General features: G+C 38.7%; 1 protein-coding gene across 1 annotated transcript; it reads left to right on the top strand.

Moving 5' to 3' along the window:
- Positions 1 to 5,616: 5,616 nt before the first annotated feature.
- On the top strand, positions 5,617 to 22,377 carry LOC143890302 (putative hexosyltransferase MUCI70). Its single transcript, XM_077394938.1, has 9 exons — positions 5,617 to 6,636; positions 7,061 to 7,369; positions 7,479 to 7,692; positions 7,883 to 7,992; positions 8,079 to 8,278; positions 20,747 to 20,850; positions 21,038 to 21,225; positions 21,317 to 21,516; positions 21,945 to 22,377. Exons 1-9 carry the CDS (start codon positions 6,375 to 6,377, stop codon positions 22,173 to 22,175), a joined length of 1,818 nt encoding a protein of 605 aa, XP_077251053.1. The 5' UTR covers positions 5,617 to 6,374; the 3' UTR covers positions 22,176 to 22,377.
- Positions 22,378 to 22,517: the final 140 nt, after the last annotated feature.

Raw genomic sequence — 22,517 nt, 5'->3', positions numbered from 1 at the left:
CTTTTCTCACTCCCACCAAATTCATTTTACATACTTTTTTCATTATTGTTTATCTAATTACTTTTATACTGCAGTAACAGTAATTAGGTTGATTCTCTAAGGCTTGTTATTCTCTAAGAGCATTTCGGATTTGACTCCGCTTGTGCATAACGTCGTCAAATATAGTAGGACATTTCTAATGGCTTCATTGTATCTTGGAGGCAGTTCGCAGATCCCCTTTGCACACTTCCAGTGGGGGCAAAATCTGTCTTAAAGAAAGCGATTTTGCGCCTTGAAACAAACCTGTTATCTTTCTTCTCCAACAGGTACAAATTATCTCCAACAAATTGTACATAGATAAAATATTATATAGTCTTATAGAATATGTTGCGGAATACAATTTTTTTATCTCCTATCCAATTAAGTAGAAGACAGTGGTGGTGGCCTGTAAGCTGGTTTCCATAGTAGCACTCAAATTAAATAAAACCAAAGGCACAAGGATTGGCATCAATTTTCACCCAAAACATTATCATCGACCTTGACGTTTCATCAAGAGTTTTCTTAAGCTGCCCATGTTCTTAAAGTATAGTTTTTTTTTTTTTTTTTTTTGCCATTTTACTATGGATGACATCTTCTTCACGGCGTCAACACGGGCACCTGTTGGCTAGAGTTAGCAATATTATCTAGTCGTTGGGTAGTTGATGAACCGATTGACAAATAATTCAAAAAATAGCATTATTATTTGGCCGTACTCATGAAGAGTACTGTTGAAGTGTTGATCTTGTCATGACGTAATGTAGTTTTATCTCTTTAAAAATCGATAATAACAAATTTATATCTATTGACTAGTCTTTAAGCTTTCCTTGCAAATTGAATATTGATAAGATTGGGTTCGTTCTTTTATATTCAATTGTTATTTTTTTGGCATTTCGGTACCTGGATGGGCTGAACCCGAGTACCCAGATCGGCTAAATATGATTTTAATTAGTACCGGTGCCAACTACCAACCCATATTCATTTCTTAGCTTCCTAGCCGCTTCATTTTGGTAATGACACTTAGCGCCAGGAAACAACTTTTGTTGACAACCAAATACTACTTACCCCTACTCTATGTCTACTTCGTTGCTATTATAATACTTCAGTTCTAAGTCACAGCAACTTTGTAAGACGATAAATTATATGGTGTATGGGCTTACAACAATAAGGCCTTTGTACGGTGGAAGTACCACCCTTGACATTTGATCCAACAGCTAGCTCCTCAGAAAGCTCAATGCTGTTGGATCAAATATTAAGGGCGGTACGCCTACCATATTATTGTAAGCCCTTCACCATATGAAATCTCTTATAAGACAAGCCTGCACACCAAATAGAGATTAATAGTATTTTTTTTTTCTATGAAGAGGAGAGATGGGACCAAGTAAAATAAATAAGTGTGGGTTTCCCCAAAATTTTCAAATAGATAAAAGTCTTGATTTGACATACTCGCCATGGAGCTGCCTTGTCTAAGCCATCCATTTGGTGGTCTCACCTTATATTGCCAAGGACCAAAAATTAGTTTATCAAGCAATCCTATTTGATTTACAGGCCACAAAAAAAGACACTTTATTCAACCTTAATATGTGGTTTGTGATATTAGAGAATTTATATGACGGGCGGCCGTGAAAACACGTGAAGTCCTGGAAAACAGGTACGGCCCACTTTTTTTTTATGATCCAAACCGTTTATCTGTTTGGGCACAATGTAGATAGGTTGTGCCCCAAAAATCATTTCCATAGGATGATCCTAACCCTCCGATCTGTAGAAGATTCCATAAATGGATTTTGGAAATCTCCATATTCAGATCATTTCAGATCGGAGGGTTAGGATCATCCAATGGGAATGATTTTTGGGGCACAACTTATTTACGTTGTGCCCAAACAGATGAACGGTTTGGATCATCAAAAAAAGTGGGCCGTACCTACTTTTTGAGATTTCACGTGTTTTCACGGCCGCCCATCATATAAATTCTCGTGATATTAAACCTCCGAACTTCAAGGGTGAAGAACGTAGTCTTTACCCATTGCAATTGTTTGTCCTCGTTATCATTTGTACAACAAGCAAAGTCAGCTAATATTAAAGCATAAAAAATATGAAAAATGAGGAAAGAATTCTTGGTTGGATCTAGGGTATTACATTTGCACAACAAGCAATCACTCTTTGAAAATGAATTTTTCAGTATTAGGCTAACTCATTTTCCGTGGATTTTTTGATAATCGATTTTTAGGAAAGTTTCGATCTTGTTGGACCTTAGTCTTTGTTTTTCACCAATGATTTGAGAGAGATATTTAAGGGATGGTGAGTGAGGAGAGCATCCGGTTGGGCTAGAAAACATGGAAAATAAAAATCAGATTTTAAACATGGGATTTTTTTTTCTTTTTACCAACCTCATCATTTATTCTCCTAACTCATAACCATCTCTTATATTTCTCACCAGCTCTCTCTAGTATTCTCTCACCTTGGGTAAATAAATATTCAAGGACTGTTTTATGGTTGCCGAACGTGTGATGCTGCTTACTAGGCATACACATGTTAATATGTACCATGGATTTGTTTGGCCATAATGAGATTGTGTAATGTTTATGAGGTTGTTTGACACCTTGACAGAATACTATAGAGAGTTGTGCGCGCGCTTACAGCCTCGTGAATCAAGAGAAATGTACAATTCCTTCAATGGGCGAAAAATTTCAAGTATTTTGAGAGTTATGACCAAAGGTCCAAAACTGTAAGACTTGCGCTCTTTCGTTGTGCTGATTTCTAACCTACCGCTGATTAAACGGCCATAACTCACTCAATTCAACTTGAAATTCAGTGAAATTTGTGCCCAGTCTACTCTATAACGAAAGAAATGGAGGTGAAAAATTCTAAGTATTTTTAGAGTTATGATCGAAACATTAAGACTGCTTTCGTTGCCTGATTTCTGACCTACCGCTAATTAAAGGACCATAACTCACTCAATTCAACTCGGAATTCAGTAAAATCTATGCCCACTCGAAACTGTCGAAGTGTTACTGCCTCCAATCCAAATAGAAATATGGGGCCCATTTGCCCAATCAGTACTAGTTAACACCCAATTTAAAGTTAAGAGTCCATTTATGAATAAACAACTACTGGAACTTGATATCATGTCATTATTTGAAGAACTATATCGAACTGCCGTATAGGGTGGTTATTCGGTTATAACCGAACCGAAGCCGAACCAAAATTTTTAGAAACCGAACCGATTAAAAATTCGGTTAACCGAATAGTGGGAGAAAAAGAGGGAAACAAGCAAAATCTTGGTTTCGATCGGAGGGCTAGGATCATCCAATCGAAATGATTTTTTGAGCACAACCTAATTAAGTTGGGATCAAACAAATGGACGGTTTTGATCATCCTACGGAGTGCCCATATAATACATTTTTTTGAAAAAATAATGGTTTTTATCATTATTTCTGTTAACCGAATTTTTTTTTGAGATAATCGAAACCGAATAACCGAATTTCCAAAAAAAAAAAAAAAAAACTGAAACCGAACCGAAAAGGAAAAAAACTGAACCAAACCGACCGAACTAATTCGGTTTGGTTATTCGGTTTTAACCGAATAATGAACACCCCCACTGCCATACCGTCATTAATTGTACCTATTGTTTCTTTTCGAACAAATAATATTTTTTGGTAGGTGGTAAGTTGAAATCTAGGACTGAAGCCGAATCATGGTACTTTCGGTGTTGGTCCCAGACGAAATTCGAAATTTATGAAAACTTCAACATATCAGAGGGGTAAATGATTTTTGGGGCACAACCTATTCTCATTGTGGCCCAACAAACGGATGGTTTAGATCATCCTATGGAGTGGGCCTGAGTGGGCCGTATACCAAACCGAAAATCATATGATTTTCGGTTTCGGAACATTTCTGTTTCGGTGTTGACCGAAATCCGAAAGTCGAAATTTAAAACCTTGCCTTAGATTGCCAAGAACCTAAAATTAGTTTATCAAGCAATCATATTTTATAGCCCACAAAAAAAGACAGTTTAGTAAAAAAAATTCCAACATTTAGAAGCTCACATTTGATGAAAGATCATGATGTGGAAGGAAACAGCAAAAGCAAAAAAAAAAAAGAAGTATTTTTTGATTAAATAATTTTAAGGGTATTAATAACTAAAGTTTATTCAACCTGCATATGTGTTTGTGATATTGAACCTCCGAACTTCAAGGGTGAAGAACGTAGTCTTTAGTTCTTTACCCATTGCAATTGTTTTGTCCTCGTTATCATTTGTACAACAAGCAACGTCAGCTCATATTAAAGCATTAAAAATATGAAAATGAGAAAAGAATTCTCGGTTGGATCTAGGGTACTACATTTGTACAGCAAGCAAGTGAAGCAACCACTCTTTCAAAATGAATTTTTCAGTATTAGGCTAACTCATTTTCCGTGGATTTTTTTGTAATCGATTTTTAGGAAGGTTTCTATCTTGTTGGACCTTAGACTTTGTTTTTCGCCAATGATTTGAGAGAGATATTTAAGGATGGTGAGTGAGGAGAGCACAAGTTGGGCTAGAAAACATGGAAAATAAAATTCAGATTTTAAACATGGGATTTTTTTTTTCTTTTTACCAACCTCATCGCATGCTCTCCTAACTCACACCCCTCTCTTATATTTCTCACCAGCTCTCTCTAGTATTCTCTCACCTTGGGTAAGTAAATATTCCAGGATTGTTTTAGGGAAATGTTATCAGCACTACTGTATTTTGATGATCACAATCCTTACTTTATTAAAAGTACGGGATGACTGGCACCATAGGTGATCGGAGGGTTAGGATGAACCTATGGAAATGATTTTTGGGGCACAACCTATTTAGGCTGTGGCCCATCTAATGGACAATTTGGATCATCTTATGATCCGGGCCATACCGTACTTTAATCAATACACAGGAGTGCTGATAACATTTCCCTTATTTTATGGTTGCCGAACGTGTGATGTTGCTTACTAGGCACTCACATGTTAACATGTACCATGGATTTGCTTGGCCATAATGAGATTGTATAATGTTTATGAGGCTGTTTGACGCCTGGACAGAAATCTTTGGGATTCACTATCCTGCTTGGATACGTTTATTATGAAATTATTTGTTCGTTGTTTATCAATTTTGTTATAAGAGTGTTTTATTCAAGAACAAAGGCCGACATGAACACAGGAAGGCAAGTCTAAACCATCCATTCGGAGGGTTCAGATCAGTTGAAAGTGGGCCCACTGTAGGAGAATTTCTTGGTCTTGCGAATGAGCGTTCTGGATTTGTACACGTATTCCAATCCTGCTGACTTAAGTCCGAACGGGCGTTTTAAACAGGGGCGAGCGCATTTGTTATTATTTAAGGTCACGATAAATTCGCACCCCTGATAAAGTGAATTAGGCAGACTTTTAACGCTTTTTGACGTCAAATCACGTTATCAGTAGTGTGAATCATCCTACAGGAGGTGCGAATATATCATAACCCTTTATTTATTTATGGGATTATTATTTTATTTGAAACATTCCATTTGAATCCGGCGAGGAACGGCGCCACATGGCGCATATTAGCAACGAGCCCATTTTGTCTTTATATATTTTTCTTCTTCTCTGTTCTCCAATTTTCGTAAAATCTTATACTTTGTCGGAGAGAGATTAACGGTAATACAGTGGTAATTTCAGATTAACTGCTAGAGGATTCCTAATTAGGAAGAGAAAAAAGCCCATGATCCAGATTTTTCACATACATACAAATCAGTTATCGTGGGCTCCGCTTTCTCCATTTTGGTAATCGTACATTCTGAAGAAACCCTAGAAAATAGAAAATAAAGAGGTAAAAATTCCTCCTTTAATGCTTGTTCTGTTTTCATCAAATCAAGAGAAAACCTTCCTTGTTTACCAAATTCAACGGATTTCTATTTTTTTTTATCATTTGATCTGTCGATTTGTTTTTTTTTTTATTGAATTCTAGATTCAGGGCAATTTGGAGGGTTGTTGATTTTTAGGGTTTGATTTTTTTAGGGCAATTTGGTGGTGCGAAACAGATCGAGTATAGTGTGTGTGTGTGTTTTTTTTTTTGGTTAGATTTTTATTTTTTCGTATTCTGTACTCGATTAAGAGATTTAGAACTGGATTTGGATTCATTTGTGCGTGCATTTGGGAAAGGGTTAAGAGATTTAGTTGTATTCTAGGGTTAGGTTTAAGGAAATTGGGGAGGGATAGGGTTTGTGGATTGAGTTTAAAGCATAGTAGAGAGAGATTTCATAGCTTGATTTAGAGGGGTTAGCTTGTTTTCAAATATAGAATTGGAATGAGAGTTTATTTGAGGGGAGAAGGGAGATGAAAGAGAAATCTGTGGGTTTGGAGGGACGATGACTGGAGGGTCATTGGGTCTACGTACAGGGAGTTATGGATCATTGCAACAACAGCTGCAGAACAGTGTTGTTTTGCCAATTCAGACAACACCCATTGTTGTTCGAAAGCCCTCGAAGATGCTTTTGTCTGGTTCTAGAGAGAAAGAGAAGTTTCTTCCATGGATCTGCAAAATTGCCAGTCGGAGGAGGGTTGGGATGCTTCTCTTAGTGCTTGTTTCTGTTGTGGTTTTCATGTCGCTTATGTCCGCCCTTAATAAAGGTTTGTTTTTCCAATTCCTTATTTTTTTAAATTTCTGTCTTTTAGACTATGTCTTGCAGCCAGGATTTTTTTTTCATGATAAATCGGTGTCTCTAAGTGGTGAGAGAGGGGTAAGGCAGTGAGAGAAGGAGAGAGATTTGAGTGGGCACGATTGAGATGAGCCTGAGAGTGGCTAGAAATCAGGAAAAAGTTTATCCGATTTTGAGTAGAGTTTTTTGTTTCCTGATTTTTTGCCACTTCGCATCACTTGGAGACACTAGTTTCTGATTTTTTTGTTTCCTTATTTTTAGCCACTTCACCTTCATCTCCACTTCGAGACACCGAGACACCGATTTATCACTGAAAAAAAAAATCATAGTAGCCAAACGTGCCCTTAGTTTTTTTTTTTCATTTGTAAACCCTGTCCATAACGATTCATTTTCAGATGAAGATGCACCAGAAGGCCCCAATGTACATTCAATGTCTTCTGTACATGTCCAAACTGTTAGCAGCAACATGGTGTCCGGGTATCATGTATCTCCCGTGAATTATGGAGAAAGAGATAGTGAAATGAATAATAAGTCTTCTTCATTGGAAATTGATTCAGTAAATGGTGAAAATAAAACTCAGCCTCTTCCATCAGTTGTACTTCTTCCTCCAGTTGTTCGCGCTCGTGCTCTTCCTCCAGGACATCCTTGTGAATCTTTCGCACTTCCGCCTCCGCCAGCCGATAGAAAAAGGATTGGCCCACGTCGTAAGTTTACATCTCTAAAATGTTAAGATTTTAGACACTTAAATCATTATATAATTTTTCTGATGGTTCTGATTAATCTTTTTTCTTTTTCTTTTTTAATCGCTTTCAGCATGTCCAGTGTGTTACCTTCCTGCTGAGCAAGCTATAACACTTATGCCGACTGTCTCGTCTATTTCTCCTGTTCTAAAGAATTTAACATATGTTTCCGAGGAAAACCCAATTGCCACTCAGTCATATGGAGGCTCTCCCTTTGGTGGATATCCATCTCTGAAGCAGCGGAATGATTCGTTTAACATTAAAGAATCAATGAACGTGTACTGTGGGTATGATTTATTGATTATTGAACTTCATATTAACCCTACTTTTAAAAGTTTTTTCCTTTAATTTTTTGAACCAGATGGTTATATTATGAAATGTTATTTTCTTTTTTCCCAGTTTCCATCTACAAATGTGTTTATAACACTGAATCGTAATTGCTTTCGACTGATACATTACTTATCTTGTCATATTCAGATTTGTTAAAGGAAATAGACCTGGTCGCCATACTGGGTTTGACATTGATGATGCTGATCTCCTTGAGATGGAGCAATGCCGTGGGATAGTTGTTGCATCTGCCATATTTGGTATTGATGAGAAAAACAGCTTTTTGTGTATTTTGCTTAGGTTCAAGCATTTTCATGTCTTTTCTCACAAATATTTTATTGACCAGGAAACTATGATATAATACAACAGCCAAAAAATATTAGTGAGACTGCGAAAGGAAACATTTGCTTTTATATGTTTGTGGACGAAGAGACAGAAGCGTACATAAAAAATTCTAGTACTATAGACAGCACTTTGAAGGTTGGAATATGGAGAATTGTTGTTGTTCGCAACCTTCCCTATACTGATGCAAGGCGCAATGGCAAGGTGGATTCTCTTTTAATTTTTTCCGTTCATTTAGACTATGTGGTAAAGAAGCAATCGGGTAGTTTTTGAATATAATAAATAATTAAATATTTATTTTTTAGATGAAACAATTAAATCCTTATAACATGAGTATGTGGTATGTGCATGTGCTTGGGGCCTGTTATTTACATGTATGCCTGCAGAGACATAAAGCGCATGCTTTTCATGAAAGTAGGCAATCATTCAAGACACCACAATATCCAGTAATTGATCTTCTAGTATCAGGGTCTCCTGCCTAATTAGCACTTGAGAATCAAGCCAATTTCACTTCTTTCTTTTGACACGGTCCATAGACCATGTGTCAAGGTTCCTTTGAGATACCTCATGATTCTTTTAGTGGATTATAAATGTTCTTGCCTTCAATCATGCATAAATTGAAACACTTGATTCACTGCATATGTGATATCATGCTGTGTACAAGTGCTGGAGTGCACCAACCTTACTCCTATACATTTGGGGATCTACCACCTCTCCTTCATCTTGTCTGCTGGCCTTCTAATTGTAAATTGCACGTGTTGCAATATGTTTTCAATTTGTGATATGAAACCTATTAATAGAATACATAAGATATTTTCTTATATCAAAATCATCTCTCTTTTTTACTTCAATACTGAGAAAGTAGTGAAGCTCTCCCTAATCCTTCATGCCAAACTTACTTTAAGTCCGCTTTTCACCTTGTAGATTCCTACAACATCGCCTCTAGTTGTAATGATTTCATTAATCATTAGCATAAATCTAGTATGAGACCTACGACTTATTGTATGTATAATAAAACTACGGAGTTTCACATACACTTCTTGTTGGAACTTAATGTCCTTTCTAGGACTCTTTTTTTTTTTGAATGTTGAATATCATTAATATAGAAAGGAAGAGACTAAGAAGGTCATAACAATATATACAGAGCAAAAATAATACAAAGTACACAAAAACTATCACGCCGGTAAAAAATCAAATTGCTCCACGCTTGCCCAGAGAACCCCATCTCGGGCTAGTTTATCCGCTACGCCGTATGCGGACCTCTTTACGTGATAGGCTATTATAGTGGCTTCTCCAACTCGGTCTTGAATTTCATAAAAAAGTGCCGCAAACCTCCACGGTATTGAGTGATTGCCATTGAGCCATTTTATCACATTCATTGAGTCTCCTTCAATTTCCACCTTTTCCATGTCTACATTCATAAGAAGCTTTATACCATGGCGAATGGCCCTTACTTCTGTCTCACTGGCATCCGCTACCCTAATCGGACCTGAGAAGGCCCATATGACATTTCCTTGGTCATCTCTTAAAACTCCCCCAATTCCAGATGGGCCCGGATTTCCCATACTAGAACCATCGAAGTTGAGTTTCAAGAGCCCTTGATCGGGTGGCTCCCAAGATTGGGTTATTCTAGGTTCATTACTTACACCCTCGTATATCACTCTCCATCCATGCCACAAATCATAAGCAGACACAAATGCAAAACTTGGAATGGTTCTAACCCAAGATATTGTGAGTGCTATGATTTTGTTAAATAGGAAGAGAGTTCTTTTCGAGACTCCTTTAAACACCCTAGCATTTCTTTCTTTCTAGAGAATCCAAATCATTGCAAGGAATGATCCATCCCACAATATTTTCCCTTTTCCCTTCCAAGGAGACATTTGCCAATTATCAAACAACTGAGTTAGTTTACCCGGTAGAACCCATGCAACTCCGAACCTCGACAATAGGCTGCACCACAACTCTCTTGCCACCTTGCACTGCACTAGCAAGTGATCCACTGATTCCCTTGCCTCTGAACATAGGGAGAATTGATCTATGATTATCATTTTCCTTTTCCTCAAGAAATCAACTGTTTGTGTTCTTTTCAAGATGGCCGCCCACGCAAAGGCACAAACTCTTGGAGGCACTTGGTTGGTCCATACTTTGGCCACTTTGGAGGACACAGGACATGGCACTAAGTGATGATAGAAGGATTTCACCGAGAATTCTCCCCCCGAGTTCCAAATCCAAATTCTTTTATCCTTCCCGGATGATTTAATGTAGCACTTTTCCAAACTTTCCAACAACCTGTCCATGGACTGAAGCTCTCTTTCAAAAAAATTTCTCCTAAACATAGGAGACCAGATTATTCTGTTGTTACTACGAGTGAAACAATCCTTTACCAATGCATTTCTATCTGTTGCTGCCACATATAAATTAGGAAACTAAGCCATCAGAGGATGATCCTCACACCATTTATCACACCAAAATCCATCATATCTCCTGCATATACCCTAAACCTAATCCCTTCAACGAACTTTGGCTTGAGTTGCAACACATCACGCCACAATGTGGTTCCTTTCTTACTGCAATTATCTTCTGAGACCCATTTCCCTACATCAGAACCGTACTTGCTGTCAATCACTTTGGCCCACAACTGAGAACCCTCCTCCCCAAATCTCCAAAGCCATTTGCCCAGAAGAGCTTGGTTTGTCTCCTTTATTCTACGAATACCAAGACCTCCTGCTTTGGTAGACATGCACACCTGCTTCCACTTCACCAGTGGTATTCCTTTCTTCTCATTTGAACCCCCCCATAGAAATCTCCTTTGAATTTTTTCCAACCTGAGAGCTATACTCACAGGACATTTCACCATCGAAAGCTGGTAGATAGGAATATTAGACAGTACCGCCTTAATCAAAGTAATTCGGCCACCTCTAGAGACAAGGTTCCTTTTCCATGTGTCAAGTCTTGCAATAATCGGCTCCCAACTTTCTACGACTTTCTTCTATCTTGGAAATATGTTGAGTCAATTACTTTCTAATGTCTTGGAAACGAGTGTCTTGTAAGTCTAAAAGACTAAGCCTAGGAAATGTCAAGTTTAGTGAATATGTCTAGGAAATGAGCAAGCCTTGTAAATGATAAGTTTAGGAAATATCTTTATCTTGGAAATGATAAGTCAGCCTAGGAAATGGTCAAGTCTAAGTCTAGGAAATGACTATGCCTAGTGAATTTTAAGTTTAGAAAATGTTGCTAGATTTTGAAATGATGTTTTTCACTTAAAAATGTTATGAGATGTGTGTATGTGAAGCCTATATAAAGTGTTGTATGCCTTCATTTAGGGATCAAGTGGAAAAAGATAATCATTAGAAAATTTCAGAATTTTAGTGTTCTCTTTCTCCTTCCTTGAGCCTTGCACTTGCAACTCATTTTATTTTAACAAAGTGGCATTAAAGCTTTCCAGGAAAGAAAAAATCTAGGAGTTTTGAAGGTTTTATATCATGGCAACCAATAGTGGAAGCTTCAACATTTCTCAAACTACCTTTCCAATAGTTGGAGGAGAAAATGATGATTTTTTGGAGCATTAAGATGAAGACCCTATTTCTATCTCAAGACATTTGGGACTTGGTAGAAAATGGGTATGTTGATCTTTCAAATGATGATCAAATGGAGCAACGCAGAGACAACAAGAAGAAGGATGCTAAAACCCTTTTCTTCATTAGAGGGACATGTTCTCTGGGAGAAGATGCTAAAACCTTTTTCTTCATTAGAGGGGGGACATGTTCTCTGGGAGTGAAACCTGCTGCCGTACCTATGGAACCCGAAAGTAAGCTTCTTCCTGATCAGGGAGACTTATTAGATGACCCTAACAGGTGCAGAAGGTTGGTTGGGAAGTTGATCTATCTAACTTCACTCGTCCACATTTCGTTTGCAGTAGGAGTGGTCAGCCAGTTCTTGACTTTGCCATGTACCTCCTATTGGGCAGCTATGATTCGGATTATTAGATACTTGAAAGGTTCTCCATGGAAACATTCTAAAAAAAAAAGAAAAAAAGCTGCTCCAAGGAAAGGCCTATTGTTTAAGAAACATGGTCATATAAGACTAGAAGGGTTAACTGACGCAGACTGGGCATGATCTCCAGTAGATAGGAGATCAACCACTTGATATTGCACATTTGTTAGAGGTAACTTGGTGTCGTGCCGGAGCAATCAAGTTGTGGTAGCTTGATCAAGTGCAGAGGCTGAATACTGAGCCATGGCACACACACATGTGGAGAGCTGACTTGGTTGCACACTCTTTTACCAGAAATGGGTATTTCATCTTCATCTCTAGCACAATTATATTGTGGCAATAAGGCGGCTATCCACATTGCTACAAACCCAGTCTTTCATGAGCGAACTAAACATATCAAGGTGGATTGTCACTTCATTCATCAGAGACTTAGAAGGGCGAGATATGCACAATGTTTACTTGATCAGGGGATTAGCTAGCTGATATGTTTACTAAACGATTGAGTCGGCAAAGTTGAACGATATTTGTAACAAGCTGGGAATGGATGACATATACATTCCAGCTTGAGGGGAGACCAAACTCTCTCACATTCTTCTCTCATTCTCTTCTTCCATTCAACAACAACCTTATAAAGACTCCGCAGACGCTGAGAAAACTTCTATGCTCGACGGCGAAAGAAAGCTCCACTAGCCACGGTGCTGATAATAGATGGAGTTTTCCCATACGAAATCCTTTAGCAAGGAGTTTCCTTGAATGCAGATCCTTCACAGACATGTGAAGGAGCCAAAATGAAGTAATGCTTAAATTGTGTAGAGAATTGAGAAAAAAATAAGTGTTTTTTGAGAACAACATAAACATCAGAAACATGAAAAAAACTGAAGATGAAATTAAAGGTGAATTGATATATGTCGTGGGCATAGAGTACACATCACACATAACAATTTGAGAAGATCCAGAATAAGAGAGTAACGATGAGTAGCATCCGTATCAAGTGCTCAAGAAGCTTCAGAGGGTGTCGAGTGATAAAAAAACCCATCTGACAAGCAAGGGTCATTTGAGAGTTCTAGTGATATATTGGGCATTGGAGTAGGGTTGCAGTCCATGGCTGTATAATTTATGTGCCCACAAATTTACATCCACCACCATACTGAGGCGCGAGAGGAAACTGTTGTGGATCCTGGAGCGCAAGGAGATGGAGGTTCTTGCTGACAAGTGACAATAGCTTGTGAGGGAAGTCCCCTTGAGGTGGTCTACCTTGGCCTTGTCCAGTCGTTGGCCAGGCTTGTTGTGTCTAGTTCAGGCCATACTCTTGTTGCAGATTGGAGTAGTTTTCTCGACCACGTTCATGTTCATGCCCCCTCTCACGTCCACTATTGGGGGGAGTAGCAACATAGAGTTTCAAATGAGTCATGGTAGTTTGATTGTGGCGTGGGAGGCTTTGCAAATCCATTTGTTGTGGATATGAGGCCCCCATGTTGAAGCAAAAGCATGAGAAACTCAACAAATGTAGGTGGAGTTTGTTTCATTTGTACCAAAGGGTTAAGCATGACATAATCACCTCCCAAAGCAGAGGGAGCGTATCTTACTTCATCACATTCATCAAGTGGTTTTGGATTGCAGCGAATTGGTCAAATAGACTCATTGGTTTTATTGAGAAATTCCACAATAGAGACTGCCTTGCCTTTGTTTCAATTGTGAAGCTTCATGCGAATTTGCATATTGAGATTTGAATTGCTGCAAATAAGACTGATGTAATGCTGTCCACCAATCTCCGGAAGATGATATATTCAATGCTTGAGCAAGTACTTATGCTCTATGTGTAAAATTCAGCCATGCCGTGACTTCAGATCATCATAGATTGGGCTTTAGGGTTTTGAGTAGGGGTGGGGGGTATTTGGGCTTTCAAATGAGGGGTTTTAGGCTTTCGAATGAGGGGTTTTGGGGATTTAAATGAAAGCTAGAGGGGAATTAGTGCTTCGATTTAAATGAAAGCTAGAGAAGACTGATGTAATGCTGTCCACCAATCTCTGGAAGATGATATATTCAATACTTGAGCAAATACTTATGCTCTATGTGTAAAATTCTGCCATGCCGTGCCTTCAGAGCATCGTAGATTAGGCGTTAGGGTTCTGAGTAGGGGTGGGGGGTATTTGGGCTTTCAAATGAGGCGTTTTAGGTTTTTGAATCAGGGGTTTTGGGGATTTAAATGAATACTAGAGAAGAATTAGTGTTTCGATTTTTGAATGGGTAAGGCCGTAAGGTAGGTAGGTACTAGGTATTAGGGCTTTGAATGGAAGTGAATATTTGTGAGTGAAATCTATAGGGGTTCCAGATATAGGTTCAATACTTCAAGAAGACATGAACACAAGACTAGGAATATGACGGCTCTGATAACGAAGAAGTCATTAGGTCTAAGGTTTCATATCCTATAGCGGAAGGGGTGCCTAAAGACGAGAAAAGAATGGATGAATTTAATGCCTCAAATTCAATAACGGAAGAGAATGCCTACGGACAAGATGGGAGGGTGTAAGATTAGATTCTGAATCCCCCCGGGCTTACCCAATGCACATTGTTTACGGGTGATTGCGTGCATACGTAGGGATTAGTACTGCCCTAAATGGGGTAGGGAAACCCTATGTCATAAAAAAAAAAAAAAATCCTCTCTTGAGGAATGGAAAAATCTTATTGTTTCCTTGACCACCATGCTCTGATATCATGTAAAAGTTATAAATAGGAGAAGATGAACAGAAACCAACGGTGCAACCCCTCTCTCCTGATAAGCTCGCGGGGCTTTGTTTGTTGCATTCCTCAATGAAGACGATAGAACCCTAATCACTAGCTTTTACAAGAAAAAAATTACTGTATTCACAAGACTATAACACTAGTCAAGAAACACCCCATGACTCTTGTATGTGAACCATACTTTTAATGTTGATTGCTTCTCTATATTTATGCGTTCCATACAGTTTCCGTTCAACTATTTCAATTGAAAGCCAAACATCATTACCATTTAACATAGATTTGCCATTCAAAAAAAGAAAAAGAAAAAGAAAACATTTAACATAGATTTCCTTATGGGTGCGTTTGGATTACCGGAATCCGGAATCAGAATCGGTGACGGATTCTATCCCCACCGATTCCGGCATTTGGTTCAACATTGGCAGCGTAATGGGTGAGCCCAAGCGGAAAAGAAACTGGAACTTTGGGTGGATTTTGTTATCACTCGAAGGAGGTGGTATTCTTGATTCTCCCATCTCCCATCTCTCTCTTTCTCATCCCGGAAAATTACCCTTGAATTTTTTTTTGACTAGTAGCCAATTTTATTAAAAGATAAAAGAAGAGACCGAGATGGTCAGAGAACATAAGAGCTGTTAACTTACCAACTTCTCCAAAATCTTAAGCTGTTGGAGAAATGCGTTATTTATCTTTTATACTTTAACACTCCCCGCACGTGTGGCCCACTTGGCAAACATGTGGCACATGTGGTCCCACTTTGGGCCGCATGTGGATTTTTGCTATCTGGGAGGTTTGAACTCGAGACCTTTGGCTCTGATACCATGTTAACTTACCAACTTCTCTAGAAGCTTAAGCTAAAGGCGTTATTTATCTTTTATACTTTAACACTCCCCCGCACGTGTCGCCCACTTGGCAAACACGTGGCACATGTGGTCCCACTTTGGGCCAACCATCGCATGTGGATTTTTGCTATCCGGGAGGTTTGAACTCGAGACCTTTGGCTCTAATACCATGTTAACTTACCAACTTCTCCAAAAGCTTAAGTTAAAGGCGTTATTTATCTTTTGTACTTTAACAAGAGCCATAGGCGAGTGAACAGATACAAAGACAGAAGTAAAAGTCAAGGGGGGAAGAGAGTCAAAGAGTGCTAAATCCTCTCTAGAAACTCCTTCCCTGGCAAGGCTGTCCTCGGCCGAATTAGCTGAGCGCCGAACATGATCAAACGCCATAGCCGAGGAACCGATCCAATTGTGCATCTTGTCAAAGAACCTTTCAAATCTCCAAGGTGGCTTAGATTTCTTCTTGAGCCACCTAATGACATTTAAGGAGTCTCATTCAACTACAACGACATCCAAATGACTACTATTTAACAACTTCATTCCTTGATGGACTGCCCGGACTTCTGCCTCAGTTGCGTCCGCCACTCCTATTGGACCCGCCACTCCTTCAACTTTATTCGTTGAAATTTTTCTTACCAAATCTCTCTCTCTCCCCCTCTCTGTCTTTCCCTTTTTACAGTGAAGAAGAAGAGGGTTTTGCAACAATAGTGATCAGCAGCTGGATCATCTTCTTCTCCCTCATCAAATCTTTATACGGTGAAGAAGAAGAAGAAGAAGAAGAGGGTTTTACAGCTTGATTCAACAAATCAAATCTAGCAGAACCCAAGTGGGTTTTTCGCAGAGACATTAAATTAAAGTATAAAAGATTAAATAACGCCTTCTCTAAAAGCTTAAGCTTTTGGAGTAAACGGTTGTTTCACAGAGACATTACATAGGATTTTACTTTTTTTCCTCCACAGATTCACTGACCGAAAAAAACCCAACTAATTCCAGACCATTTCAACAATTTACTCCATATTTCCCTAGCAAATTTGCAATGAATTAGCAAATGGTTTGATGTCTCACCTGCCTCCATGCATAAAGGACAATGATCTATGATAGAGATTTTACCTTTGCGAAGAAAATCTACTGTTTGAATCCTTTTCTTTGATGCCAACCATCCGAAAGTGCACATCCTAGGAGGGGCCTGGATTTCCACCCTCTGGCTACCTTGGAGGACACCGGGCTAACCACTAGCTGATGATAAAATGACTTGACAGAGAAGTCTCCAACTGTATTCCATACCCAAACCCGTTTATCTTCCCCATCCTGCTTTCATAGCCTCCTTCTAACATCTCCAACAGACTGGAGATGGATTCAAGCTCACGATAAAAAGAATTCCTTCTGAATTGCGGATGATTCCACACTACTCACATTAATTCTCTCCATGTTATCTTTTACCACATTGTCCTTAGACCATGCTACTACAAAGAAGTCTATAGGGTGCACTAGTGTTGTTTCGGCGAGGGATTGGAGGTTTGGTTTGAGGGGGATTTATATTTTTTATTTCCTGATTTGTAACCAATTTGATTTTCCTGGTTTTGAGGGATGTAACCGGCCTTATCCGGTCTGATTATCTGGTTTTTCCATTTTGAGGTGAATAATAGGGGCTAGGTTTTTCCAGTTTGTGATGAAGAAGAGGTGCGTGTCCAGCCAAAACTCGAATCTTCCGCCAGCTAGAACTTGAATCTTCTTGATTTTCTGGTTTTTCCAGTTTGCAGAGAAGACAGGGTAGGCCTTTTCTTTTCTTTCTTCTTTTGAATGGCAGAAGAGGGGCTAGGCTTAGCCAAACACTAGAACGGGAATTAGCATTCCGTTTACAGGGATAATCAGAATAGGATGCAAATTCCGATTCTTGATTCCGAAAATCCAAACACATACTGGATGCAAATTCCAGTATGTGTGGTTCTTGATTGTTTATCCGAACATGTCCTTGCTTCTTGGTTCTCAGTGGAAACATTTACATCGAACATGTCATTGCTTCTTGGTTCTCAGTGGCAACCTTTACACCGTTAAACTTCCTGATATCTTGCAGTAATAGTTGAACTTTGAAACCATTTCTTAAAAAACCAAGTTGAACTTTGAAATGGCAGGCCTTTAAAGACTACATTATGTCAATATCTAGTTAGGCAGACTGCTTAGTACCTGTCCATGTTATTTGTACCCCCTGTTTCCATACTGCTCACTACCTGCCCATGTTGTATGTCTGTATGTATCATCTAAGACCACAGCTCTTAGCCCTTACTCATAGTAATGTAAGCATGGGAGTTTTTGGTAGTACCAGTGAACCTGATGGCTGTGGCAAGGGAATATAGGACGGAGGTCCCTATTTACCCGTTCCTACAGAGCTATCTTATACTTATTCTATTATATAGCATTTCCTTTTTTTTACTACCTATCATTTTTATCCCACCTGTAGACCATGATTGTCTCATTTTCTTTTTGTTTTCATAGTTAGCGTAGTTGTGGTATGCTGCTTCTGTGTTTGAGTCATTGTTGCTATTTCTTTGTAGCTAGCGTCTTTATTGGCCTTAATATGATTACCTGGATGTTTCTTTCATATCTCTTCTTCTTTGGATTTCTTTAAAGGTCAAGATCCATTTTGCATCATATCTTTTGATTTCTTTAAGGCCACGTTTGGATACCTCATGTATTTGGATTTGAGTTTTGGATACAAAATACATAAATCATCATGATGCTGATGGTGTGTGTGCGCGTGGGCTTGGGCGTGTGTGTGTGTGTGTGTGTGTGTGTGAGAGAGAGAGAGAGAGAGAGAGAGAGAGAGAGAGAGAGAGAGAGAGAGAGAGAGAGAGAGAGAGAGAGAGAGAGAGAGAGAGAGAGTTGCCACAAATATTGATTTCCAAATAATTTCTTGCAGAACAGATTTGAAAATTGGATTTTTTTCACTGTTGTAGCTGATTTGGAAATCTAGGGATCTGATCCAGTTCCAAATCTCAACTGCAAATGTGAGAAATCCAAATCTAAATCTTGTGTGGGTATCCAAATGTGGCCTAAAGTAACTTTCTTGTCTAAATCCAGGTTCACATTTCTCTATTTGATATCGTTTAATATTTGTAAACCCTGCAGAAGTGGAAAATGATTCATTTTATCAATTTTTTTTAATGGCTGGAATTTTCATTCAAAAGCAAGGGGGGAGACCGATAGTCAACCCGAAACAGAACATAGAGAAACATGAGAGACAACATAGAAAAATACATGAAAAAAAATAAAAATAAGAGATCAAGGAGGCAGAAAGTCGAACATCTCCAACCCCTGCTTCCCCACTCCTTCCCTAGCTAGATGATCTGCTATACTATCGATCGATCTTCTTATATGCATGAAAATGATTGACGATCCATCTACTCGATTTTGAATTTCATAAAAAAGTGAGCAAATCTCCAAGAGGGAAAAATAGATCCTCTAAGCCAACGAATGACGTTGAGGGAATCGCCCTCCACTATCACCTTGTCAAGGCTATCATTTTCAAAACGTTTTATCCCCTAATGCACGGCATGAACCTTTGCCTCACCTGCATTTGTTATCCCAACAGGCTCTGGAAAGGTCCAAATGACTTCTCCCCTAGAATCTCTAAGGATGCTTTCAATGCCACCGGTCCAGGGTTACCCATCCTAGAGTCATCAAAGTTTAATTTTAGCATCCTGAGAGATGGAGGCTGCCATTCTGGGACAATAGTGGGACGACGCTCCTCACTGAATCAGATCTCATTCCAACCCTCCCATAAGTCAAAGGCCGACACAAACTGAGTGAAGGAAGGCTTCTCACCCATGCAACTGTCAAAGCAATTACTGTAATGAATAAAAAGGAAGGTGACTTGGGTACACCTTCAAAGACTCTAGCATTTCTTTCTTTCCAAAGAACCCACAAGGTTGCTAGAAGAGAGACTGCACAGAGGAACTTTGCCTTTTTTCTTCCAAGGGACCGTCGACCAACCTTCTAAAAGGTTTGAAAGCTTGGATGGAAAAACCCAAGACATTCCAAACCTAGAGAGAATGCTACTCCTCACCTCCTTGTCTACTTTGCAATGAATGAAGATGTGATCAACCGTTTCCCCGCCGCTAGGCACAAAGCGTGATGATTGACTATCAATATCTCACGCCTCCTTAGGAAGTCCACCGTCTGAATCTGGTCTCGGATGGTGGCCAAACTAAAAGTACAAACTCGGGGAGGAGCTTGGATCTTCCACACTTAAGCTTCAATGGATAGCACAGGGCAAGGCACAAGTTGGTTGTAGAAGAATTTGATAGTAAAAAACCCAGTAGAATCCCAGATCCATACCCTTTTATCCACCCCAGATAACTTGATGTAGCATCCTTCTAGCAACTGAAGGAGAGCCTAGAAGTTGGCCTCCGTAACACCCTGTCACTACTTCTCTCAAAGCAGTCTTTAACCATGGCTTCCTTATGCGCTGCTAATGTATATAAGTTAGGGAACATGTCTTTTAATGGAATATGAGAGCACCATTTTTCATTCCAAAAACTGATTCTATCACGAGTATAAACTTTTTTTTTTTTTTGAATGGTGTCACCGGTATAAACTCTAAACCGAATTCCTTGATTAAACCGAAGTCCCATGCGCATGATGTCGTGCCAAATTGTAACCCCAGGTTTCCTGGAACTGTCTTTGGCCTCCCAATGGCCAGAATTTGCCCCATATTTACTTTCTATTACCTTGGCCCATCATTGGAATTGGTCCTCCCCAAATCAATCTCCATAGCCATTTACCCGAGTGCAAGGTTAACTTCTTTGATTTTTCTGATTCCCAGGCCTCCACCTTTTATCATATTCAACCCTAAAACTTATAGAGAGGTCACAATCAATTTCTGATAATGACCATTTTTTTACTTAGTAATGTTATATGAGATGAATAATATAAATTATTATATCATGTCCATGTAAATTAAGCTTCATAAGTGGACCAAATAAGTAAGTAAATTTTTAAAAGTCTATTCATCCAAATTCTTCTCTGCAGTTAAGTGCTATTCGTTAAATGGATTTCTGAAGCTAGTATGTTGGATATTTTTTTGATCTGATATATCTTTTGGCAGGTTCCAAAGCTTTTATTGCATAGGATTTTCCCTAATGTCAGATTTTCGATATGGATTGATGGAAAGCTCGAGCTTGTTGTGGATCCATATCAAATTCTGGAGAGGTATATTGTTGCTGAAAATTTATTTCATGATTTTGGTATTTTATAAATTATTATAGTAGTTTAACGATGTAAAGGGAAATCTTTGACAAGTAGCATCCAAGGGCTTGGTGGTGGCTTGTGTTGGTGCATGCTATTGTTTTGCAGCATTGGTATTAGGTTGTATTAAATTGTTCAGTCTATTTTTCAGATTCTTGTGGCGAAACAATGCCAATTTTGCAATCTCCAGGCATTACAGACGGTTCGATGTTTTTAAGGAAGCAGAAGCTAATAAAGCTGCTGGAAAATATGAAAATGCCTCCATTGATTACCAGGTAGAGTTTTATAAGAGGGAGGGGTTGACACCATATTCTTCAGCTAAGCTTCCTATTACTAGTGGTGAGTATAGTGTACTTCACTTTCTGTTTTATGTTCGCTCTTCTGTTTCATTAGGAGTTAAATATTGTGCTTATAATTTTCGGTACTGCAGATGTTCCTGAAGGTTGTGTGATCATAAGGGAACACATTCCGATTACGAATCTCTTTACCTGTCTTTGGTTCAACGAAGTTGACCGATTCACTTCTAGGGACCAAATCAGTTTTTCTACTGTTAGGGACAAAATAATGTCTAAAGTAAATTGGAGTGTGAACATGTTTTTGGATTGTGAAAGGCGCAACTTTGTCGTTCAGGTAATCACTTCTTACACTTTTCTACATCTCCAATTGGAAATTTCTGTGTCAAGGTAGCAAAAAAAGTATATCCTCACTTGATATAACCCAATTTTTTTCTATCTTGACCATCTCTTTGTACTATATTTTAAAGTTCTGGTTAAGCACAATCTTCATGAATTCTACTTAAAAAATCATTATGCTGATATTTTCCTGTCATGTGGTTATTATTTCTGGGACATTTTGCATTTCTCCTTGCATTGTCGGGAATGAAAGTTTGGTTCTTAATCCATCGCAGTTTCAATAATTTACTTAAATGAGCAATTATTGATCAATGTTGATAATTGTTTTTGAACATGTAGGCGAATGATTATTTTTTTTTGAATCGCTAGGCGAATGGTGTTATGGTTTTTTCTTTTATATATAAATTCATGGTTGACATCGTGCAGGCCTACCATAGGGATTTGTTAGAGCATATGAACACAATTGCCGCCGTGATTTATCCACCACCAGCTTTGATTAATGAATTGCCAGGAAAAGTATCATCTGAGACTGTTCCCTATAAGGTTGGAAGAACACCGATCAAGAAGATGCCAGGCAAGCGTGGACGGGAGAAGAAATCGGGTTCAAGGCGCCACCGTCCTAGACCTGTCATTGGTAGGGAAATCAATTCATTTTAATTTTTTGGGGGTCATTTTTTTCTTTTATTTCATAATTATTCATTGCTCGATCAAGGAGGATTTGGGCAGCCGGGTGTCGTATGTTTGATTTTGAGAGGACATAAGCTCTTATTTTTGTATGGAATTGTTGATAATCTACTATTTTTTGTTGTAGATATTCTTCTCAAAATAAATAGCATATGAGTTTCTGCCCTTTCCCCAATACCGGCGCATGTTAACTCGGCTCCATTCCATTGCTGAAATGAATCCCATGTTTTATTTCAGTTTCAAGCCCTTGTCATTGTAGAAATAAATGATGATATCTTTATTCAGTCTTTAAATTATTTCAAAGTCTTCCTCAAT

Source organism: Tasmannia lanceolata, unplaced genomic scaffold (genome assembly GCF_043159265.1).
Source record: "Tasmannia lanceolata isolate RefF3 unplaced genomic scaffold, GAP_Taslan_0.1 ptg000013l, whole genome shotgun sequence".
Taxonomy (NCBI): Eukaryota; Viridiplantae; Streptophyta; class Magnoliopsida; order Canellales; family Winteraceae; genus Tasmannia; species Tasmannia lanceolata.
This window is presented reverse-complemented; position numbering and strand designations above follow the sequence as displayed.